This window comes from Condylostylus longicornis, unplaced genomic scaffold (genome assembly GCF_029603195.1).
Source record: "Condylostylus longicornis isolate FDR11 unplaced genomic scaffold, ASM2960319v2 ptg000044l, whole genome shotgun sequence".
NCBI classification, from domain to species: domain Eukaryota; kingdom Metazoa; phylum Arthropoda; class Insecta; order Diptera; family Dolichopodidae; genus Condylostylus; species Condylostylus longicornis.
The window spans coordinates 2,143,961-2,166,669 of record NW_026578013.1 but is presented as its reverse complement, the minus strand read 5'-3'; the positions used below and the strand labels follow the sequence as shown (position 1 = coordinate 2,166,669).

At 24.1% G+C, this 22,709-nt stretch overlaps 1 protein-coding gene across 1 annotated transcript; it reads right to left on the bottom strand.

Moving 5' to 3' along the window:
- Nucleotides 1-1,842: 1,842 nt before the first annotated feature.
- On the bottom strand, nucleotides 1,843-22,470 carry LOC129610259 (glutamic acid-rich protein-like). The gene is made up of 3 exons (XM_055522771.1): nucleotides 22,183-22,470; nucleotides 20,057-22,055; nucleotides 1,843-1,914 (listed from the first exon to the last, which is right to left on the bottom strand). The coding sequence occupies exons 2-3, from the start codon at nucleotides 21,916-21,918 to the stop codon at nucleotides 1,911-1,913; spliced, it is 1,866 nt and encodes a 621-aa protein (XP_055378746.1). The 5' UTR covers nucleotides 21,919-22,055; nucleotides 22,183-22,470; the 3' UTR covers nucleotides 1,843-1,910.
- Nucleotides 22,471-22,709: the final 239 nt, after the last annotated feature.

The following is a 22,709-nucleotide window of genomic DNA, read 5'->3' as shown; positions in this document are numbered from 1 at the left end:
AATCGAAATTTCATTTTGACTTCTCAAATTTAGTTATGATAAATCAACTGATTTCATTTTCATATTTCTTGCAATAAGTTGATTAAAAATTTCAAAACTATTTTAATTATCACCTAAAAACAAAAAAAAAGAAATAATTTATTAATTTCTAAACATTTTTATAAGAATTTTATGTTTTTCATTTGTCCTTGATTGTAAAATAATGTGCGTTTTAGCCAGATAACCTTAACGTATATGTATATATGTTCATGCATAATGCATACTTTGATTTTGATCTTCTAATCAAGGTCTAATTTAATGTTGTCCTTCAACAAAGAAAAATGTTTTATTCTAAAACATTTTTGTATTTTAATTTTGTTTTTTAGCGAATAAATTGTGCTATAAATGATCATTAGCTTTTTATTAAATTAAAAAAATATATATATATATAGAAATAGAGAAAAAAATTCCTCAAGGTGCGTGTATGAGGTTAAATATGGATGTCATGGACATTCTGTATGAACATACGACACAGAAACAACAATATGTACATTCGTATGTGTATTTAGTTTATTCCGAGTTCTACATATAATTTAATTTTAATATTATGAAAATATTAATATATCTTACATTTAATATATGGTTCAATACAATATCTAGATTAAAAATAAAATAACAAAGAATTCTGTATAAGGTTAATATTAGTTTTTGATTTCAAAATTAGAATAAGTTATTGAAAATTTTCAAGAAGTCGCTTTGTCAAATAAGCAAATAAGGTTAATAAAATTTGTTATTGAATATTTAGATTCTAGAATTAAGCACATGATGCCTTTAAAGAACTAAGATCTAATTTTTATCTCTTCTTATTTTTAAATATTCAAACAATTCTTTAATAGAAAATTCTTTTTTTGGTTCACTTTGAATGAAACAGAAAATTTGAGAGCTTTTAATTTTTTAAACAATGTGTTACAATTTCTTTTCAAAAAATACAATTAGTATGAGAATGAATTTTTGAAATAAAAGTAAGACTATTTGTCATCAATTTAAAAATACTTAAAAATCTTAGTAGCAGTAACAATCTTCAAGGAACTGCTACTGCAATATTAACATTTTAAAAGGAAAAATTCTTTTCAGTCTAATGTGTTCTCTTGTGATGCAGTGACCATTATTATTACCAAATCTAATACCAATAGGGAGATTGTTAAAAGGAAAAGAAGTCAGATAAAGAAGTACTGATATCTTCTCCAGTCAAAATAGTGATAGCTCTTTTATATTAGTGACTATATACAGTGACCTACCTCTTGAAATTTTATTTTTGGAGATAAACCATTTCGCATTTCAATGATTTTATTGTACAATATAGTTAATCAAAATTATCAAATCGTTAATTGCAAGCATTGAAAATTTCTCCAAGACTAATGAATTAGACACACTTTAAAATTTAAATTTTAATAGAGACCAACTAATTAAAGCTGCTGTTATAAATATAACACTTAAGATTACGAAGTTTCTCTGAATGAAATGAAAATTAAATTATAAAATTTCCCAATTTTTTTTTTAAAGAAATTATCACAAGGACGACGAAAACATCTTTCCCTCGACATGAAAGACTATCGCTAAGCTTCCAATTATTTAAGACTAATATCCAATTATTTAAGTTCATTTGCAATCAAATTAGATGCTAAATTTTCCTCCCTTTCATTATTTTAAAAAAAATCATTTCTTTTCAATAGACACAAACACAACGTTATACTAAAAATTATTGTATAAATACAAATTTAGCGAGGAAAATTATAATTTGTTCAGAAAAATAAAAAAAAAACAATAAATAACAAAATCAATTATACAATTTAAATGGCATACCTGTCACGGAATATTTTTTTTCCATATTGTTAACAAAAAAAAAAAACTAGTACTTTATAATGATGGACTTACCTGAAAAAAAAAAGAAAACATATTATATAAAAAAAAATAATAATAAATCTGTGGTTTTAAAGGTAAAATTTAATTAAAATTTTTTAAAATTATTCACTCATTACGTAACGTAGTTAACATTTTTCTATTATGGGTTTTTTAGTTAAGTAATTTTGTTTTCCTAATATAAAATATTTTTTAACTAAAATTTTATAGGTTCATAAAAATTCTTCTTTCTTACCTTTTCAATAAATCTTATTTAAATTTCTTAAACGTTAAAAAAATATTGAAATATTAAGGGAGTGCACATAGGTGTATGCATTTTTTACAATAAAAATTAATTATTTAAAAAGAACGACATTTAAATTTGAAGTTTTAGTAAAAGTGTTTCATTTATTCTTCGGAAAATTGTCATATTAACAAATAAAGTTTTCCAAGTAAACGTCAATTGTTTTTCTTTTAAAAGTTTGTATAACCTTGAGTCAAATAAGATTATTTTTATTGTAAAACATCATACTTGCACAATTTAAATCATAAACTAAATAATTATGCTTAGGATAGTTTAATAAATCGATAAGTGATGCAATTATTACCAAATACCAAACATTTTTTAACTGAGAAACAGATAGGTAAGTTAAACTTAATTAAGCATAGGTAAGTTAAACTTAAATGGACTTTTTAATATTTGCTATATTTTAAATTTACTAAGTTAGTATTACTTTAAAGGTCTTGTAGTGTTGTGCCAATTATTTTAATGTAACATTTTGAACTTAGTTGTGTTGTTACGAAGTAATGACTGCTACAAAAATCAAGTTTAATAGTTCTTAAAAGTTCATTATAAATTTGAATAACAATAAACCTATTCAGAATGAAAAAATACTCTTCAAAATTTAGAAGCCAAAAAAAAAAACACTTTAATTCACAAAATGAAGGAAAAGCAACACTACAAAACTGACAAAAAAAAAACTGGGCGTCACAACGGATTTGAGTTATTACTGTTGTTTCACTATACAAAATTTCAAACTTTGCAATTCTGAAGTGCTGCTTTGTACCCTGATTATTTTTAAAACTTAAATATCGTAATATATAAATGCTTTGCCTCTTGTATCTTAAGTAAATTTTCAAGTTAAGGATAAAAAATGTTCGAATGCAAAATTAAGTCTTAATTTCAAATTTAGTTTTTGAATTAATTAAAAAGAAAATCTGTACAACCATCCACGGCAACAACTTAAATTTGAAAACATTCATATATGTAATTATAGCTAAACTTCAAGAGTTTTTATTATAAAGAGAATTCAAAACTGAAAATGAGAGTAACTAAAAACACTAAAACAAATTACCACCTACTTTTAGTAAAGTACATAATAATTAAATCTAAATGATAATTTGTAATTCATTGGAATTTAAGCCTATTTTAAATAATATTAATTTTTCTCCTTTTTAGAATAGAATAAAATAATTAATGTTAATAATGTTATCATTTACATTTTAATAAAATTGGAAATGACTTAGATTTAATTAGATGCATTTAAAATATTAAAATAAAAATTTTTTAACTTTAACAGACAAAAATTAAATAAATTTAAAATGGAAATTCAAAATAATTAACTCTTTTAGTGCAGGGGTTGTTTTAAATTTAAAGTAATTTACATTTATTAGTGTTAATTACTCTTTTGCTATGGAATTATGAATTCCACATAAATTAATGTATTTTGTAAATATTTAATTAATTAAAGGTAATCAAGAGTGAAATGTCAAAATTCTGAGAGCTTTGTACTTAGTTGTTATAGTTCAACTGTTCTGTGGTGAAATTTTTGTATTTCGATTCCAATTTTTGCAAAAAGGTTTAGAATTTAATTTCGGCAAAGTACTTATAATTATAAAAAATTTTTTCAGAAAATTATTGTTGAATTTTGTGTATTGTTGTAATACGTATTTATTCTTGAATATCAAATAGTTAACTGTACACACTCTGGCAAAAATAGGTAATTTTATAAATTTTTAAGCAAAGACACAAACCTAAATTGACATTGACATGAAATTTACATTAATTTATTTTTGCGTGCAATAATAAGTATCAAAGTTTAAAATACTCTAAAACAACCCTTGTACCTAAAGGGTTAAATGTTAATTTCAAAGTAAAAATGCACATCTGTACGTGTATGTATATATGCGCTGATGTTTTCTTTTTTTAATTAAAATTCATAATTTTTAATATATAAAAAATAAAAAAAAAATGTTTTTTATTTTTTTAAGGTGCAAAAATGACATTGAAATAATTGCAATCGCATATGGAATTGATTCATATTTAGACTATAAAAAAAAAAATTGAAAAGAAAAACAAATAGTAACGACAAATAACATGGAGTACACATGAAATACTAATTTATCTCATTAAATTTGACCTTGAAAATGTTAAAAAACTATTATAAGACTACACATATACATACATATGTACATTAAAATAATTATATCTATAAATATGTAAGTATTTTGAAAAAAAAAAAAACACACATACAAAACACATGTCTGATTGTTATTTTTTTTCTATTTTTTTTTAAAGGTATTTTTTATTGTTAAATTATAAAAAAAGAAAAACAATGGGAAAATAATCTGCATATGGTAGTAAATTAACTTTAATAGAAGAATAAACATGCAAATGTATAATAATATTTTAAATAAATAGAAAAGGTTGGCTATTACATTAGGATTTTTAAGATAACACAGGCTAAGTGGCTACAATTTATATATATATGATTATTGTATAAAAATTTCTAATACGAATAATAATAGAAAAAATATTTTCGTTTGAAGGTCATCTAAAATAGAATTATGTACATCGAAAAGTACTAAACGAAAAGCTATAAAAAATTAATTTTTTAAAAATTCATTAAATTTTTCACAATTACGAATTAATTTTGCAAATAGGCGAACTATATTGTTCTCAAATTTTCAATTTAATAATGATGAATTTTCCTAATAATTATTTTACAAAAAATTTTTTTTTTTAATACTTTTAATTTATAAATAGGGTTGATCTGTATACCAAGTTACTCTCGGGGGCAGAAAAAAATACAAATGAATATTTAACCCCAAAAATCCCAGTTGAAAATTGTTGGTGACGACAAAAAGAAGTATCGATTTAAATGGCTATATAACTTTCATAATTATTAACCCTCCAGGGATTATAACATGTTATAGGTTTAACATGTATATTTACATGATTTCTAAATCTACAAAATAGAATTTGGTTTTAGATAAGGACTAAAAATCTTTAGTTCATTTAAATTCATATGGATCTTATAATATTTTGATATACTTTAAATGTATAATATAATAAGTATGCAATACAAGGATTTAAACCTGTTGTTTGAATTTAATATAAAAACTTAATTTCTCAATTTGTTTGACTTAGTCGTATAGGTGCTAAAACTTTAAGAATAAGTAAAGAAATTATTTAAAAGTAGTTTTTATTTCGAAATTTTCATATACAAGGTGTCTTGCATAAGGTGGCAAATAATTTAAGGGATGATTCTTTGATCAATTTCCAGCAAAAAATTGTATGAGTGATGGGAAATGAGGGGGCGGAGGGTCGGATATACTCGTTTTCGAGTTACAGTCTGTTGAAAAAAAAAGGTACCAGACTTTTGCTGCATATAAATAAATGTTCATAACTTCAGAACCATAAAACATAGAATTATCATTAGGAGCTTGTTTTACAGGCAATTGATTGTTCTTTATTTCTCTTACAATTAATTTGAATTGAGCCATAATTTGCGAGATACAGCACATCAAAGCCAGAATTTTTGTTTTTCAAATTTTTTTTATAAAACTCGAAATTTCTCGAAATTTTTTGTTATTATTTTTTTCGATGCCCTGCGGTGAAATCCAAAAGTTAAGTTTCTCATACTTTTGCTAGTGAACACATTTCACTGTGTATTTAAAAATATGAGAAAATTTTTTCAAATGACAATCATTAATTAGAAATTGAAGCTAGATGCACCAAACTTTATAATAATTTTGAAATTTTTGTGCATCTGCAACCCTCCTTGACTCCAAAAACTTAAGTGCCTCTTCTTTTTTTTCTCTTTAAATCGCATAACTTAAAAATTATAAGTAAAATAATTTTTGTCACATTTTCCTAAAAATTTATAAATAAATATTTTCCAATTAACTTAACAATTTTAATAACTATACTCAAAACGAAAACAAGAACCAAAAAAAAAAGAAAAAAAATTTCATTGTTTTTTTAATGCAATTTTGTTGTGGAAAACAAATAAAAATTTTATTTGTTTTCTTTAAGGTTGCTACCGTCCTATTATACTGACCCCACCCCACCTTTAATTTCCTTTCGATGTTGCATTGTTTGAAAAAAAAAAATGAAATAAATAAACAAAATACGATAACAACAAAAATTGCTATATTTTATCACCTTGTGCCAAATAAAGTACTTAAAAGCATTATGAATGCACTGCATTTGAATTTTTTTTTTCTGTTTATTATTGTTGGTCATTATGAAAATGAACTGAAGGTGGGCACTTTTATTTATGCAATTTTATGTGAAGTATGCATCCATTTTATTTGGTCGCTATATTCAATGAAATGGCGGTAGTTTTTAATTGTTTTTCTTTATTTTTCTTTCCTTCTTCTTATCGATAAGTTAACAAATTTAAATTTAACACTTTTTTCACCGCTTTAATTATTCTTAATTATCGCGCAATTTTTTTTCGCTTAACTTTTGTTTAAAATCTTACGACTTAAAATCGGTGCACCTACTGATGCCTTCATATTAATTCATGCATTTTATGTTAATTTGTTTCACATTTTTATTATTATACAACATACTTGTATTTAAGTTAATTGATATTATATTGTTGTGCATGCTGTGCTGGAAATGTGCTGGATTTTATCATTATAATTAACATTTTAATTTATATATGTACGGGTAAATATTAAAATTCGCATTGGTATAATTAAAAATAATTAATGGTTATACATAAATAATATTATAAAGATTATACAGAAGAAAATTAATATTATTAAAAATAAAATGAATATTAAAAAAATGTCCGTAAATTGAATTTAATAATATGAAAATTTTGCAAATGACACGGTATTTAAGTGACGCGGTTTATTAATTAAATTCTGCCACATTTGTATATATTGGAATCACTGTTGGTATATTGTGACCCAAATTAAATTTGCATCATTGACGTATTTTTGAATCGCGTTTTTTTTAATAGAGAGTGAGAAAAAGAATATTGCAATATTGAATAATACACTTTTCTCATATATGTATTATAAAAACTCTCTAATTAATAAATATTTTATATGAAAGAATTTAAAATAAAGTAATCGTCAATTAATATACAATATTAGATCTCTTAGAATTGTTCATTATGAAAACAAAGTTTTACTAATTATGAGAAATTATCAGCCCTATTATGAAATCCACTCGTACAATCCTACGAATTATGAAACTAGCTACGATATAGACTTTTTAATGATCACAAATTCATTAAAAAGTCTATATCGGCAGCACAAATTTTCGGTTTATCAAAATTAGTATTTTATTTCAACTGACGAATGCTTATTTTTATTTTTTGTTGTTATTTGAGTAACAACTTTCATATACATATGTATGTATGTATGTATGTTTGTAATTAAATATTTTTAGTTTTTGAACATTTTTGAAATATGAATTTATTCCTGAACTTGTACTTTCGAAATTTAAAACAACCGTTTTCTATGAATTGCTGATTGCGTGTGATTATTTCCTTGATAGACTTTTGACATTTATTTTTACCATACGAACATAATTTATGATCACTCCATTACGAATATTAGAAGCAAAATTTTAATAATTCGGAATTAATAACATAGCATTCGCAGTTTTTCGAATTTTAGGACTACGAACGGAATTCATGATAGGGCTGTATCTTTCTCAGTTTTATATTTGCAAAAAACACAATTATTGTTAAGAAATTAACTTATTTGTGTTATTAATTAATAAGAACAATATTAAATTCAAATGAAGTTGCATAAGAGTAATATCGCTTGTGACTTTTTAAAAACTGAAGTTGTAATGGAGTGAGAAATAGTTAACTAATATTTAAAGTTTTATGTAAGCATTTTATAATTAGCAATAATAATTCTATAAGAAATTTATTATGAAAATGATAATGCACTTAGAATTCGGAAAGAATTTCAGCACAAAACAAGTGATATGTGAACAATGTTTGTTTATCAAATTGTCTAACATGCACTCGAACACTAATTTTTGAGTTACGCACTGAAGGTTATTTGTCAATATAAATTTATAAATTAAAACATTTGTATTTTTTATCAGTTTTACAGCAGAAGAATTAAATTTGTGAAGAAAAATTTTATAACCAATTGTAAATATTTTTTTTTTATTAAAATATTTTATTAATTAAATTGAATTGAATGAAAACAAAAGTTATGAACTCACAAGCAAACGGTCTAAACACAATATGCATATTTACAAATAGGTTGGAAAAACAAACAATTTATTTTTGTTTTTATCCAATTATTGAATTATGTAATTAAAAAGCAGATGTTTTATTCTATGCACATTTTTTTATTTTATTATTCAATGGAAAAGATGTAAAAAAATAAAGCACAATTTTTTTATAACTTTATATTTTTTGCAATAAAACTTATTTGTTTAATTTATTTATTTAGTTAAGATGAGACACTTTTAATGAAATTTTCAGACATATTGTTGTAAAATAAATAAAAAAAAAACAAGAGTTTTATATTTACATAATTATCTAATATTATTTTAAAAAATTATTCTGCATTCATTTTTTTTATTGTATGCGTATATATACAAGTAACTTTTATTATAAAATGGCATTGTATACAATATTTTGATAAAAGTTTCTTTTTAATTGCAACTTTGTAAGATTTTATTGTGGAAAGTGTAACAAAAGGTTTCGTGTACTTTTGAAATTCAAAGTGGTGGAAGTTTGGAGTATGAAATTGAAGTTGAACAATTAAATGCAAAATAAATGTTGGAATCAAAGAATTTTTATAATAAAAGGAAAGCATAAAGGGAATCGCTTGTGATACAATATGTATTTGATGTTATTTACAATTAAAAAATATAATGAGAACAAGTGCAATGAATTGTCGATTAATTTTCTTGAACCACAGTTTCTTGTCTTATGTTTTCTGTAAAACAGACAGAATTCGAAGCAAGCTTTAAAGTAATTTCAATTTTTTCAATTCAAGTGTTCAAGCTTTTAATAATTACTTATCTCTAATTTTTCTTGTAGATTAAAGGGTAATTAAAAAATAGTATACCTATTCTGATAGGAAAAATAATCGTGTCACACGATTGTAATATAAAGAGCTTTCTATTCTAATATAAAGAGCTTCATAATTTTCGCATTGCTTCTGCTACATAATATATACAGTTAAATCTGTTACAAGCAGAATCGCAGAGGACCCAAGGTTTTCTTATGGCTTAAAAAGATTTTACGAGATAGACACATTTTGTCTCTTACAGGGTCCGGTTTTTATTAGTTTCATTGTAAATGTGAATGATCATAAGTGAAAAAATCGCTTAAATTTATGCAACATTTCTTTCTTAGTTAATTTAGAGATAGATATATAATAAGTATAATTCAATAAATTTACTAAAAGCAAGTTTGTAAAATTGCACAATTGCTTAAAATCCTCTTTAATTTTTCTATTACAATATTGACTAGATATAATTTAATAAAATTCAATTACAAATTTTAATTACAATTGCGATCACAAAAAATGTCTACATAATTTTGAGTTCTAACAAAGTTGCAAAAGAATTACGACGTTGCACTTATATTAATCCTTATGAGGCATATAAAAATTTTTTTCTTTTGTTTTAATTCTTAGACCAACGTTGATTTAAATATTTATTTTAAAAATGAGTTTTCAACAATAAGTTGTTCTACATAATTCTCACATTAACAATTAACACAAAAAATTATTAAATTTTATCTAATTTTCCCATTTTCTTATTTTTTTTTTTTCAAATATAGGCACATTTATTTTTATTAATTTTTGCTTTTCAGTTTTCATTTATATCAGTTTAACATTATTTAACCTTCAACTCTGGTACGAATATGAAAATTACCTGCTAATATGCTTATAATATTAATAAACACGTAAGTACAAATTTTTATTAACATTAAACGCCACCTATATGTATATAATAATAATAAATCATAATATTTATGTAACTATTCAAAATGCTTTTTTCTTCTTCTTGTTTTCTTTTAACATTTTATGACATTATTTAGCCTTAATATTATAGCAAAATTTTACTACCGAAAAGAGCTTGTGGAGCTTTAACAAAAGCTAATAACTTACTCTTATAACACACCGGTAAAATAAAAGGTGCATGTGTATACTGAATTAAATATCGAGGCAATCCGAAAAAGATTTATAACAAAAGATTTTAAATGAATATTTTTTTTTTGAATGATTAATTTGACAACTAATTTTAATTAATAAACAAAAAAAATAAAATACACGTTAAAAAAATTTGTTTTAACCCTGAATTCCACCACCTACACAAATCATAAAAATTATCACAATAAAAAGTAAAAAAAAAATAAACAAAAACTGTAAAAAAAAAAAGTACTATGAACCTGAGATTAACCTAAACTGTCAATTTACATAAGAACAAACATGACTAAGTATGTTTTAAACGAAAAATTATATTTTATGCATAATAAACGATCACAATATGCATTCATATAAGCAAGCATGCTACGCAGGAGTGTTATTCGAATAATGAGGTGTATTTGACATCAATTAAGAAATTGTACTAAAATTATTGTATACTATTTTAATTAATAATTGTACTATTTTAGAAAAATATTTTTTTTTGCTAAGGCATTAATATAAGTTTAAATTTACCGTTAACTCCGACAGAGTAGTCGAAAAAAGACTTTTGAAATTTTGATTAGAATGTTAAAATTTCAGATTTGTTGTTTTTTTTTGAGTCTGCATTCAGAAGACTTTTTTTATTATGTTTAATTATTTAATTTTTTCTCTTTGTCCCTCTTCCCCTTGACATAAATTTGTATCCATGGGCGAGTTTGAAACTCTTAAGTTTTAATTTTATTTTTGAAACTGTAGCGAATTACATTTTGAGGGTATATTAAATTTAGAAATTTAATATATACCCGCCTAATATAATAAATTAATATCCAAAATGTGCTCATGTGCCCGTTCTGTTCGCAATAACAGAAAAACCTACAAAATATCAAAAATTGCACAAAACTGTGCTGTGACATTCACCAAATCCACATTATAAATATTATGAAAACTATCGTTTTTAGTTTACTAGATATTACAATTGTACTAAAATTTTTAAAACAGTACAAAACATACTGCAGCAATTCTCTGAAACCATCTCTGTTACATGTACGTTTCTGCTGATTTGAAAAAAGATTTCAAGAAAAATGCGCTTTCAACCAATCAGTCATCAACAAATATTGTTGATTTCAATCAGAAAAAAATACAACAAAAAAAAAAGTAAAAATAAAAAAAATACGTTGTGATAATTTAGGAAAAAAGGTCATCCAGTTTTTAATTAAATTAATTCACGATCTTAAAAAAAAAAAAAATAGAAAAATAAAAGATCTCTGCAAAAAATAAGAAATTTTTTTTTTTTAATTCTTTTTTAAATTAACACTATAATGCGCCATCTTGTAAGATAATAGGTTATTTAACAACATTGATTGTGTCATTTTTAATGTCAAACTTTCAATGATATATAAAGAAAAAAGCAAACAAAAAAAGATATTTTATATTTAGCAGGGTCAACTATAAGATATTAAAGATTTACAGGTATTTGAACAAAATAAAATCTAGAGGTTTTTTATGACCTTTAAATGCGACATAAATTGGTTCTCGAAGAAACTGTAGAAACATTTATTGTAAGTATAAACACATAGTCCAATTTTGGTAATTTCAATCTTAAATTGTTGTCATGCAGACGCTTTCGACAGTCAATAAATTGATTTGAAAAATTCATTTTAATATTTTTCTTACAAATTTTGGATGAAATTTCTTATGCCTTTTGAATAAATTTTAATTGAACATATTTTCGAGGAAAAAATAAGAACACCCATTTTTTTCTTTAATTAATATTCAGCATTCTAATTCTTTTAGATTAAAAATAAATTTGTATAATTATTTATCTTGAAAATAAACTAAATCAAGCTACATATTTTAATGCTATTTCAATATGTACCTTGAAAATGTCTATATATTTATATGAGGAGTCGTTGAACGATTTTCTCATTTATTTTGGACTTACACATTCAAAATTATTTTTAGCTTCTTCACATATAATTTATTTTAAAAGAAAGGGTTCTATTTAAGTATCGAAAGTGAAAAATAAAAACTTTATAGCGAACACAAAGTGCATTGGAATGCGACCCCAGTTTCAAAATTTAAAAGAAAATAGAGTCAAAATTGAAATCTGAAGATGTAAGAATTTGCAACTAGGCCGGTAATTCTGTGCACAATTTATATACAGCATAAGTCAATAGCATTATTTGCAGAAATGTGATTTCAAATAAAGGATTATAGGATTATGTCCCGATTAAAACGCCGTACGGTATTGACTTCCGCTAGAGGAAAATCATTCAACAAATAATACTCAACTCAAATTTTTAATACTTTTTATATTGAACTTACAAATTTTATGATTTTAGATAAGTAAGACCTGTTTCAAGCAAATTAATTTTAATAATTAGATTAATTATAGCTTTCTAAGCATTATATTGTTACGTAAAATTTAAGAACTAAGTAGTATAAATTGAATTGATTCTGATAGAATGCAATTTGTTTGAAACTCTAGAGAATTATTTTTAGACAGTGTTGACGATTGTGAGTATGGAATAATAAAACAACACTTTTATTACACATTTAAAAATAAAGTAATTGCATAAAAATGGGTTCAGGATATTGCTTATATGTATGTTGCTTTATAACATAACAACATTGTTGTAAATTATATTTTAAATAATTTTTACATAACTAACATTTAATTTTTATGGCACACTAAATACTCAAGTTTTATTTTTTTCTTTAAGTTTTAATCTTTGCTAATGAATTTATCCTTGTCTTGCTTGGCTCATAGAAGAGCACTCCTTTCGTTTTTGAATTATCTTTTTATTGTTGGTTCCTTGAATTCTTACTATACGTTATCAAATATATGTACATACATAAGTATGTAGAAACGAATAAAAATCAATGATGTAGAAATTTTCGTAATTTTATATTCAAGGCAAGAAAGAAAAAACTAAAAAGAAAAAAAAATAATAAATAATAATTTTTTCCCTCTCCTTCCCATCTTTTACACCCTCATTCATTTGCTCCTTTTCTCCCTTTACTCTTCTCTTTATCCTTTCTCTTTCTTTACTATTATACATTTTATTTATTTCCTTTTTCTTTTCATTTTTTGTAAATATTTGCTTTTAATGATGATGGAAATTTTGTACTTGTCTTGCCATCGTTGTCGTCGGCGTCGTCGTCCGTCATCTTTTCAAACAAAATGAAAACATAACAAAATATTCAAAAAGAAATAAAAAAAAGAAAATAATAATAAAAATGTAAAAATAAAAAGTTTATTAAAACAACGACCTCTCCTTGACCCAATTTTTCTGATCTTTTTTCTTCTTTTTTGTTTTTGAAATCGCAAGCAAATATTACACATGTAGGTACACCATGTTCATTCGTTTCGTTTAGTTCAATCATTTATTTTGCGTATCTCTCTTAATATACATACCTACTTATACTTATATTACTGTTAATAGATTAGTATTATCAATACATATATGTATGTGTGTATTAATATATACTTAAGTAGATCTGTTGAAGGCGAAATATAAATAAACGGGGAAAAAATAAAAGAAACTACAAAAAACAAAAGGGGGTTAAAGTGATAATTTTATTGGATAAATGATTGCGTGTGTGTGTGTGTACAAATAGTGTGTACGTGCATTAATATTAAATATTGCCATTCAAAATCACAGTATTTTTAAAAATTTTCGAAACTAATTATAAATAATTTTTAATAGACGCGAAAATGTAATATCAAAAGATAATCGGTTTGTTGCTAAAATATGTATTTAACTTCAAAATCCTGAATGTAGACTTGCGTACAAGTTCTTTTTTGGTCCAAAATGCAGTAATACATTTTGGAATTTAACTTGTGGTGCTAGTTGTTCAATTTTTTATAATATTCTAAATTATTTTTTTTGCGCTAGTACCGGGATTTCCCTTAATTTTCTTGATAAATTTTTTAATGTGATAAATTGCATTGATCTGCGCCTTAATCAGAACTTTTGGCTTGCTTCTTTTGAATTTTGTTTATGAAACAAGTTTTCCAGTAAATTAATTTCCAAATACAGACTTTTTTTCTTTTTCCAAAATTTTTTAGATTTTTCACATTTTAAGTACATAATTAAAAATTAGTGGAAACATATCGTATTTTATTAAACCGCAAAAACTAGATTTGAACAATAATCTGAAGTAAGTGATTTCTGAATTTAATTAATAAGTTAAACCCATGCAACACTATATATTTGTGCAAATTTGCTGGACTTCTCAAAATTGAAGCCAAGCATTTTTATTATTAGCAAAATTCAATAACAATAATTTTAGGCGAAAAAAAAAGAAAAATATTTCCATTGGCACTGTAGTTTTTTTTTTCTTTTTCTAATATTAAAACTTTTATGGGTACTTGATATTTTTGAGTTCTTCACGTACTCTTAAATATCTTACAAAATGTATAGAAAATTAAAAAATAAAGTAAAGAAAAAATTATTCATGGTTTACATTGTCGTTTTATTTTTATTGTTATTATTGCTTTTATTTTAATTTTATTAAATATAGGAGTAAATTAAAAACAATTTTTCTTTATTCTTCATTTATTATTTATAATAGTTCTTCAAGGTTTTTTGTTTTTTTTTTTAAATTTTTTGGAACACATTTTCAAATTGCTTGCTTTTATTGTTATTACTTATTCACGTATGTACAAAATTTTTCTTTATTTACAAGAAAAAAGAAAACAAAAAAAAAAACAAGAAAATATTTCTTTTCCTTCTTAAATCGCCTCTAATGTAAGACAATAATAATTGTGTGTGTATTAAAATTTAAATTCCGAAAATTTCTTAAAATGTAATTTAATTTTCTAATTTAGATTAACATAACAAAATTAGTATTAAAAATTTTTAAAGAGAATTTTCGGTTGATGGTAAGTGGGAGGATTATAAATTTTTTATTACACCAAAGAAACTTTAAGAAAATTTTTAGAATATTTTTAATACGTGCTTCAATTTTAAAGTGTATGAATGACGAAATTTATTTAATAATATTAAAAATTGTGGGTACACATAATTTTATTTTTCTAATAAAATTTTTAAAAACAGGAAGTAGCTTTAATTTTGAAAGTTTTGTAATTTTTATACAAGTACTTTTCCTCCTCAATAAAAGAAAGCTTGTTTTATTTTTCAATATAAAAAGGTAGAAGTGCCGCAAAAAAAATAAATAATTTAAAAATTTTTAATTATCTTTACATACAACCCAATTTACGGTAGGCATAAATTCCCTAATTATTACTTTAGAAGAGAAATTTCACACACTGTGACAAAATGACAGCGCCGTTCTGAGAAATACATTTTGAAAAAAATGTGAAAAAGAATTTGCAAAAAATTAACAAAATTTCCAAATATTCTCTTTTTCAATTTATGATTTTAAACACAATGCTCCTAAGCATATGCAATTTTTATTATTTATTTCAATTACATAAATAAATGTAAATAATTTAGAAATAACTTTTTCAATTCAATATTAAAATAAAAATGTGCAGCTTTATTAACATTGCAGTGTGGTTGCAGTAAACATATTTAAAATGAAGTTCTAAAATATTCAATTTAAGCTTAAAGTTGTTTAAGAATCACTCTATATATTGCTTTGAATAAATTTCAATATACATTTCAACATCAATATTAAACTTATGTAAATATTGCATTAAATAAAATAATCAACAGTTAACAAATAAAAATTACAATAAGAATATTATATAGAAAAGAGTAACTAATTTTTTTCTGAGAGAAATTTAGAGAAAAGCTTTAATTTTGCATGCAATCCATAAAAGAATCTAACTTAGTAGTTCATATAAATGTACACCTAGTAAGCAAATATGCATGTACATGTATGTGTATTCATTGAAAATTTTATTTTCAATCCCGAATATTGTTAAACTTTTACTAGTTGAAGAAGTAAACACAGAATTCAATTATTGTACAATTTGAGTTTAAACTTCTATCACAAATGCACATATTCATTTATCAAAAAGCGGAATGAATTCATGACTAATTAACTGAAAATAATTGCATTTCAGATAAAAATAATTCGTGTTATCGCAATTTTTTAGATACTGAGTAAATTTTTAAAATAAAAATAAAGTTTTCCCTTTTTTACAATAGAATATTCAAAAATTTTCAAGGCCTATACAGAACTAAATCATTATTTATTTAATAGTACAATAAAATTATAAATATTAATAAAAATTTAATGTTTTAAGCATATTCGATTATTTATTGAAGGAAAGGATGAAATCAAAAAAGATTCAAAATACTAAATATTAGGAAGAAAGTTTTTAGCATCTATTGCAATTCTAACAAGAAAATTTCCGTAATTTTTATTTAATATAAGAAATTTTGTAAATATTTTTTACAAAAATGCATGTTAAAACTCCCTGTAAATTACAAAAATCTGATGTGGTCAGCACATAACCGACCGCAATGTGTATTGTTTAGTTAAGTGAATGTTCTACAGAATATTATAAATTTGTTTGTTAAATGCTTTTTTCCAATTTTTAAGACATTAGTAAGCTTATAGTTCACATACCTAGAAAAATGTAATTTTGGCTCTTAGTAGAGTTTCGCTTTGTGCTACCCGAATTCCCTAAAATGCTCGCTAGTTAGTTTCGCTAACAAGCAGAACTCAAGTATCGAATTTCAAGAAATTCCATCAATTTATTCCATAGGTATGGTGAAAATTGTAAAATCGACCCACAGATCAGTTTTCGAGCCCTTATCTCGAAATTAAATATTAAATTTCCATGAAATCGGTCGATTTTTTCTCTTTATATACGCAAAAGTGTATATTTGGCCCAGTTACTAGTAAACGTCCAGTGGGTGATACTTAATTTCTTCCGTAAGTTAGAAGGTTTCGCGGACGGTCGAGCTAAGCTTATATATGAAATTTCAAGTAAATCGGTTGAATATTTTCTTCAAAATGATCAAAAATGTAAAACAGGTCCGCTAAAAAGTGTAGTTCCTGATTATTTCCATAATCGAAATAAACTTACATATAAAATATCAAAATCGGTTCAGACGAACTTGAGATACACGCGTCCACAAACAGATCGACAGACCGACAGGTTGCTAAAAACGAAAACTCGATATGCAAAATTTGTTGCCATCACACGACCTACCTATTGTATATACAATACGATCGGCAATTATATCTTTGAATACATTTCATATTCAGGTAAGTACATTTTATTTAGGAAACCCTTTAAATACAATTATATCTGAAATAAGAAATTGCAGTTACACCCATAACCTATTCAAATCCTAAAATTCTTCAATGTGGTATTGAATTGCAATTTAAATTAGGAATAAATAAATATGAAAAAAAAAATTATACACCGAAATACCGCCTTGATTCAGTTTTATTAGAAAAGAAGTTTTATATGCCAATATTTAAAGATTCACTTTATTTCATTGAAATATTTAAAAATATTTAAGAATTTTTTCTACTTGTATTACTTGCATTAAATACGAAAAAAACAAAATTACATCCAATTTACCTTCTCAATCAATTATTAACAATTTAAATTGACTTAAAATATAGGTTAAATATACTTGTACAGAGCACACAATAAATTTACAATGCATTAATATTAATAATAATCACATAATAATAATAATAATAATAACAATAATAATTACATTTTTACATCACCTCCTTTACCACCTTATCATTATTGATGTTATTATTTAACCTCTCATTTTATTAACATACCACATACTAGCACAACATATACGTATGCCATTGCAATACAAAATCTTCGGTAAGAGCATAAGCATTATTGCATTAATAAATGTGCAATTTTGTATATTAAAAGAAGAGAAGTGTAAAAAAAAAGGAAAGAAAAAAATTTGCAACGAAGATGTTGTTGCACTTGTTGCATGTAAACAAAAAAAAAACACCAACAACCAAATTTTTTCTTTTTCCATTCTTTCTTTTTTTTTTATAATTATTGTTTAAATGGCCGATTCAATATTTAAATTTGAATAGATTTGTGTGTATGGTTGTTTTTATAAGGTAAGTGTTTACATTTCTGTTGCGTTTTATGTAAATGCAAGCCCAATATTATAAACGTTGTTTACACAAAAATGCAGACGGAAAAAATAAATAATTTTATGAATAAATATTGGCATGCAATATTTAAAATAATTTAAAAAAGTTTACAAAAAAAAATAAAAATTTAAGGGTCAACTGTTGATTGAAATGGATGAAATTTATATATAAAAATTTAGAGTCTATCTCTGTTAGACTTTAAATAAAAAAACCATGATAAATCCGGCTGGTACCGAAATCATCTGGCTAAATAAATACATATTTTAATTTTTAAATTAATCACTAAATGAAGACGAATAGGCAATCTAATAAAATGATGTAACATAACTGAAAAACCAACGCCAATCTCTTAATATTTTTATTTAGATTTGAAGAAATTATAGTTTCTTAGAATGTCCATTAAATCTACTAAACAAAATTCATTTTTAATAACCTTCTATTAAAACAGTAATTTTTCTATTATAAAGTTAGAATAGTCCAAAGAAATAACAATTCTTCAAGAACTTAAGATAAAAGAAAAATTTAAAACGTCATAAAGTATATTTTTTGAAATGCAAAATACGACATTATAAATCTGAATTTAAATCAATTTTAAAATTCTTATGTAAACTTTTCTTAACTTTAAATTTTAATTAGCAAACAGTGAAACTTATTGTTGATTAAGATTAGTTGAATTTAAAAAAAGTTTTTAAAAAACTTTGTAGCTTTTTTTAAAACTCTTAAAAAGCTCTTAAATGATTTGATTAAAGGTTTTTTGGTCCATTCGGTTTTTAGCATGATATTTGGTTCAAAATCATGAGGCAAAATTTGGTCCACTCGGTTTTTAGTATGATGTTACGGCATTTTTGGTCAAAACAAGAAAATGTCGCCTTGAACGCGTATACATACTTTTTACCATTAATTCAATCAAATTAATATTTATTATTTTCAAAGCTGAAAACAAAATTTTCCTCTAAGTAAAACGTAGATCTTTTCTTTTTAAATAAACCAGAAATAATTTGCTCTGAGATGGATAATTTGGATTTAATAGGTCGTGTTTTCATTTACATCTACTATCATACTTGATCTTAGACGCTACTTTTTATGTTTCTTTAAAAAACAGTATTAAAATCGTAAAATATATAAATTAAAAATGTAATCATCTTGTAAAAAATATATACATACATATATACTAATTTAAAAAATTAATTTTGTTATTAGTAATAAATTTAATTTAATTTCCTAGTTTAATTTAATTAAATATGTTTTTAAAATTTTAAAATACAAATATGCCTATGTAAAATGGTTCCAAAAATTTATTTAACTATAATTTTGAAAATATATATTTAACTTATATGAAACTTGTGATTTGAGAAATTTAGTGGCATTTTGCCAGAATTGATTAAGTTTTTAATTATTTAGAATTTTTTTTTTTAAATTGAATTTTCTTTCAATATTCATTTCGTAACAGAATATTACAAAAAGAATATATGATTGATATTTTCGTGTATAAGAATTTGGTGGAATTCAATTACATAATTTATAAAACTTACATAACTATATATAAAAAAGTAGATTGATTTTAATGAACTATAAATCAATCATAATTTTCTGGGTAATTTGAAAATATAAATGAACTTAAAATAAATATAAAAAATTTTATATAAAACATTATATACGTGTGCATGTATTTATTTAAATAAAAATAAAATTCACTTACCATTTTATTGATCGATTTTTGACTTTACTCCTATAATCAATTTGTCTTATTGATCTTTTTAACTTCTTTTTAAAACGAATTTGTTTACTTAATTTTATTCCATCAATTCTTCTACTCTTTCTATGAAATATTTCTCCAGCAGCTGAAACTTTACGCATTGCAGTTGCCATAACAACATCATTCATTAAATCATCATCATCATAATCATCACTATCCATATCATCATCTTCATCCCATTGATTAAGTTCATTGATATTATTCTCTTCATGTTTAGGTTTTTGTGATTTCATTGAAATTCCAGATGTTGATGGTTTAATTTCTATTTGTGGTGGAGGTTTTTCATCATCATCTGAGGATAATATCATAATATCATCATCATCTTCAGTTTTTTCAATTTTCGGTTTCTTTTTTGCAGAATTATACTCTTGTTCTTCTTCTTCTGCTTCTTCTTCCTCCTCTTCTAAATCATTATCATCAACATCATCATCTTCATCCTCATCTTCTGTCACATCATCATCATAAATATTTTGTGAAGTTTTCTTTATTTTGATTTGTTTACTTTTTATATTATCATTGTCATTATCTTCTTTTTCGTCATCGTCTTCTTCATCATCATCATCAGAATCATCATGATCTGTATCATCAGATTCTGAATCTTCTGTATCATATTCATCTTCTTGATCATCATCTGCTTTTTGGTCATCGTATTTTTCTTTCTCTTCTCCATAATTAATTTGATTATTTTCTTTTTCATTATCACGAGCATTAACATCATTATTTTCTTCATCGTCATCATCATCAGAGGGAATTATGATTCCTTCTAAAGGAACTTTTTTATTGTCATCACTTTTATTAATAATTTCAACGTTATCTTGAGTATGTTTTTCATTTTCTTCATCTAATTCATTTTCAGTTTCATTTTCCGGTTTGGTATCCTTTACTTCTGCAAGCTCAACTGCTACAGACTTCTCATCGAGATTCACATCTTTTTCTTCAATTAGATTTGTTTCATCTTTTGAGACCATTTCAGTAAACTCTTTAATTTTTTCTTCTGTGATTAAATCCCCATTTTTTTCTTCATTTTTGAGTTTTTCATCCAAACATTCAACTGCGATTGTGGAATTGTCAATTTCAATCTCTTTTTCCACGCAAATTTCTTTTTCTTCACCCTTTTCCACATTTACAGATATACTTATATCTTCTTCTTTAGTACTTGGTTTTAAATCAGTTTCTTCGATACATTCATCTTGTTCTACAATATTGGGTGCAGCTTCTTCGTCATTTGCAATTGCATTTTCGTCAATTGTCATAATATTTTGTTTTTCTAAAGAAACATCACATAAAGTATTATCTGTAACAATTAAATCTTCTTGACTTTTAACTATTTCAACCGGCAAACTTTCTTCTATATTTTGATCCATTTCTATGTCTTGTTGGTTTTCGCCCATATTGGACGTTTCTTTATCATCAACGATTTCTAAAACCCCACATTCCATTAATAAATTTCTTTTTTCCTCAAAATTGTTTTCATCTTTTTTTCCCATTTCATCTGGAACTAATCTCTCTGGTTCTATAGTTTCTACAAGATTTTCATCTATTATTTGTGGAGCAGGCTCTTCATCTGAGATTAATAATTGAAAATCTTCTTCTTTTTCTAAATCTTCAACATTAGGTTCAATCAAATTTTTATTGTCCGGTTCTTTCCCTGCTTCAGTAAGTTCACTAGTAATTTCAACATTGTCATTCTCACACGCATTTTTTATAATTTCTTGTTCTTTTACTATTTCTTCTGATTTTTTTTCTGTGTTTTTTTCACCATCAGAATTTTCTATAATTTCAATAGGATCGCCTGAGGAATCCATATTTAAAGAGAAATGATTGTAATCACTTTTAATAAGATTTTTAGTTACAATTTTATGAATTCAATCAAATGTATTGTAATTTTTTGTTTAATAGCAAAGGTCACGCCGTTCGTTAGCATTAATCAAATTTTTTTGTACTAAAAAAACAATAAAAAAATGTATAATTTTTAATTATTGAATTACACAAATTAATTAATATTAATTAGGAAAAAGGAAATTATTGAAAATACAGAACAAAGAATATTCATAATAAAATTTACTTACAATCGATAAAATGTAGACGTATTTCACTCTTCAAGCATAGAAAAAAGCCGGCAAATCTGTTTTGCAAATTCTATTCTTTTACTCCGAACAAACTTTTTTTATTTTCCAGTAAAATGGCAGTAATACAAAAATTACAAAATATCTGTCTTTTACACATCTATTTAACTTCCATCGAATTTTTTTTGTTAAAACTAATAAATATTAAATACTTAAGGTCAATTTAGTACCTATTTAGGAACTTATTTCTTCAAAATTTTTTAAAAATGATTATTGAAATTATTCTGTTTGACTTGAACATGTACTAAAAATTAACTTAAATTTACGGCTGTCACCGTCAGACATGTTTTAGTAAAAATGTCAAAATTTGACATTTTATGTGAAAGAGAGAATAAAAAATTGTTCTTTATTGAAAATACAACTGAATGAAAGAGAAAAAAAAATCTTCAATATTCACAATATTTGGAGTCAACTTAAATGACACATTCACAGTACGTATTCACAATAGCACAGATTAAATTTTTTTTTTA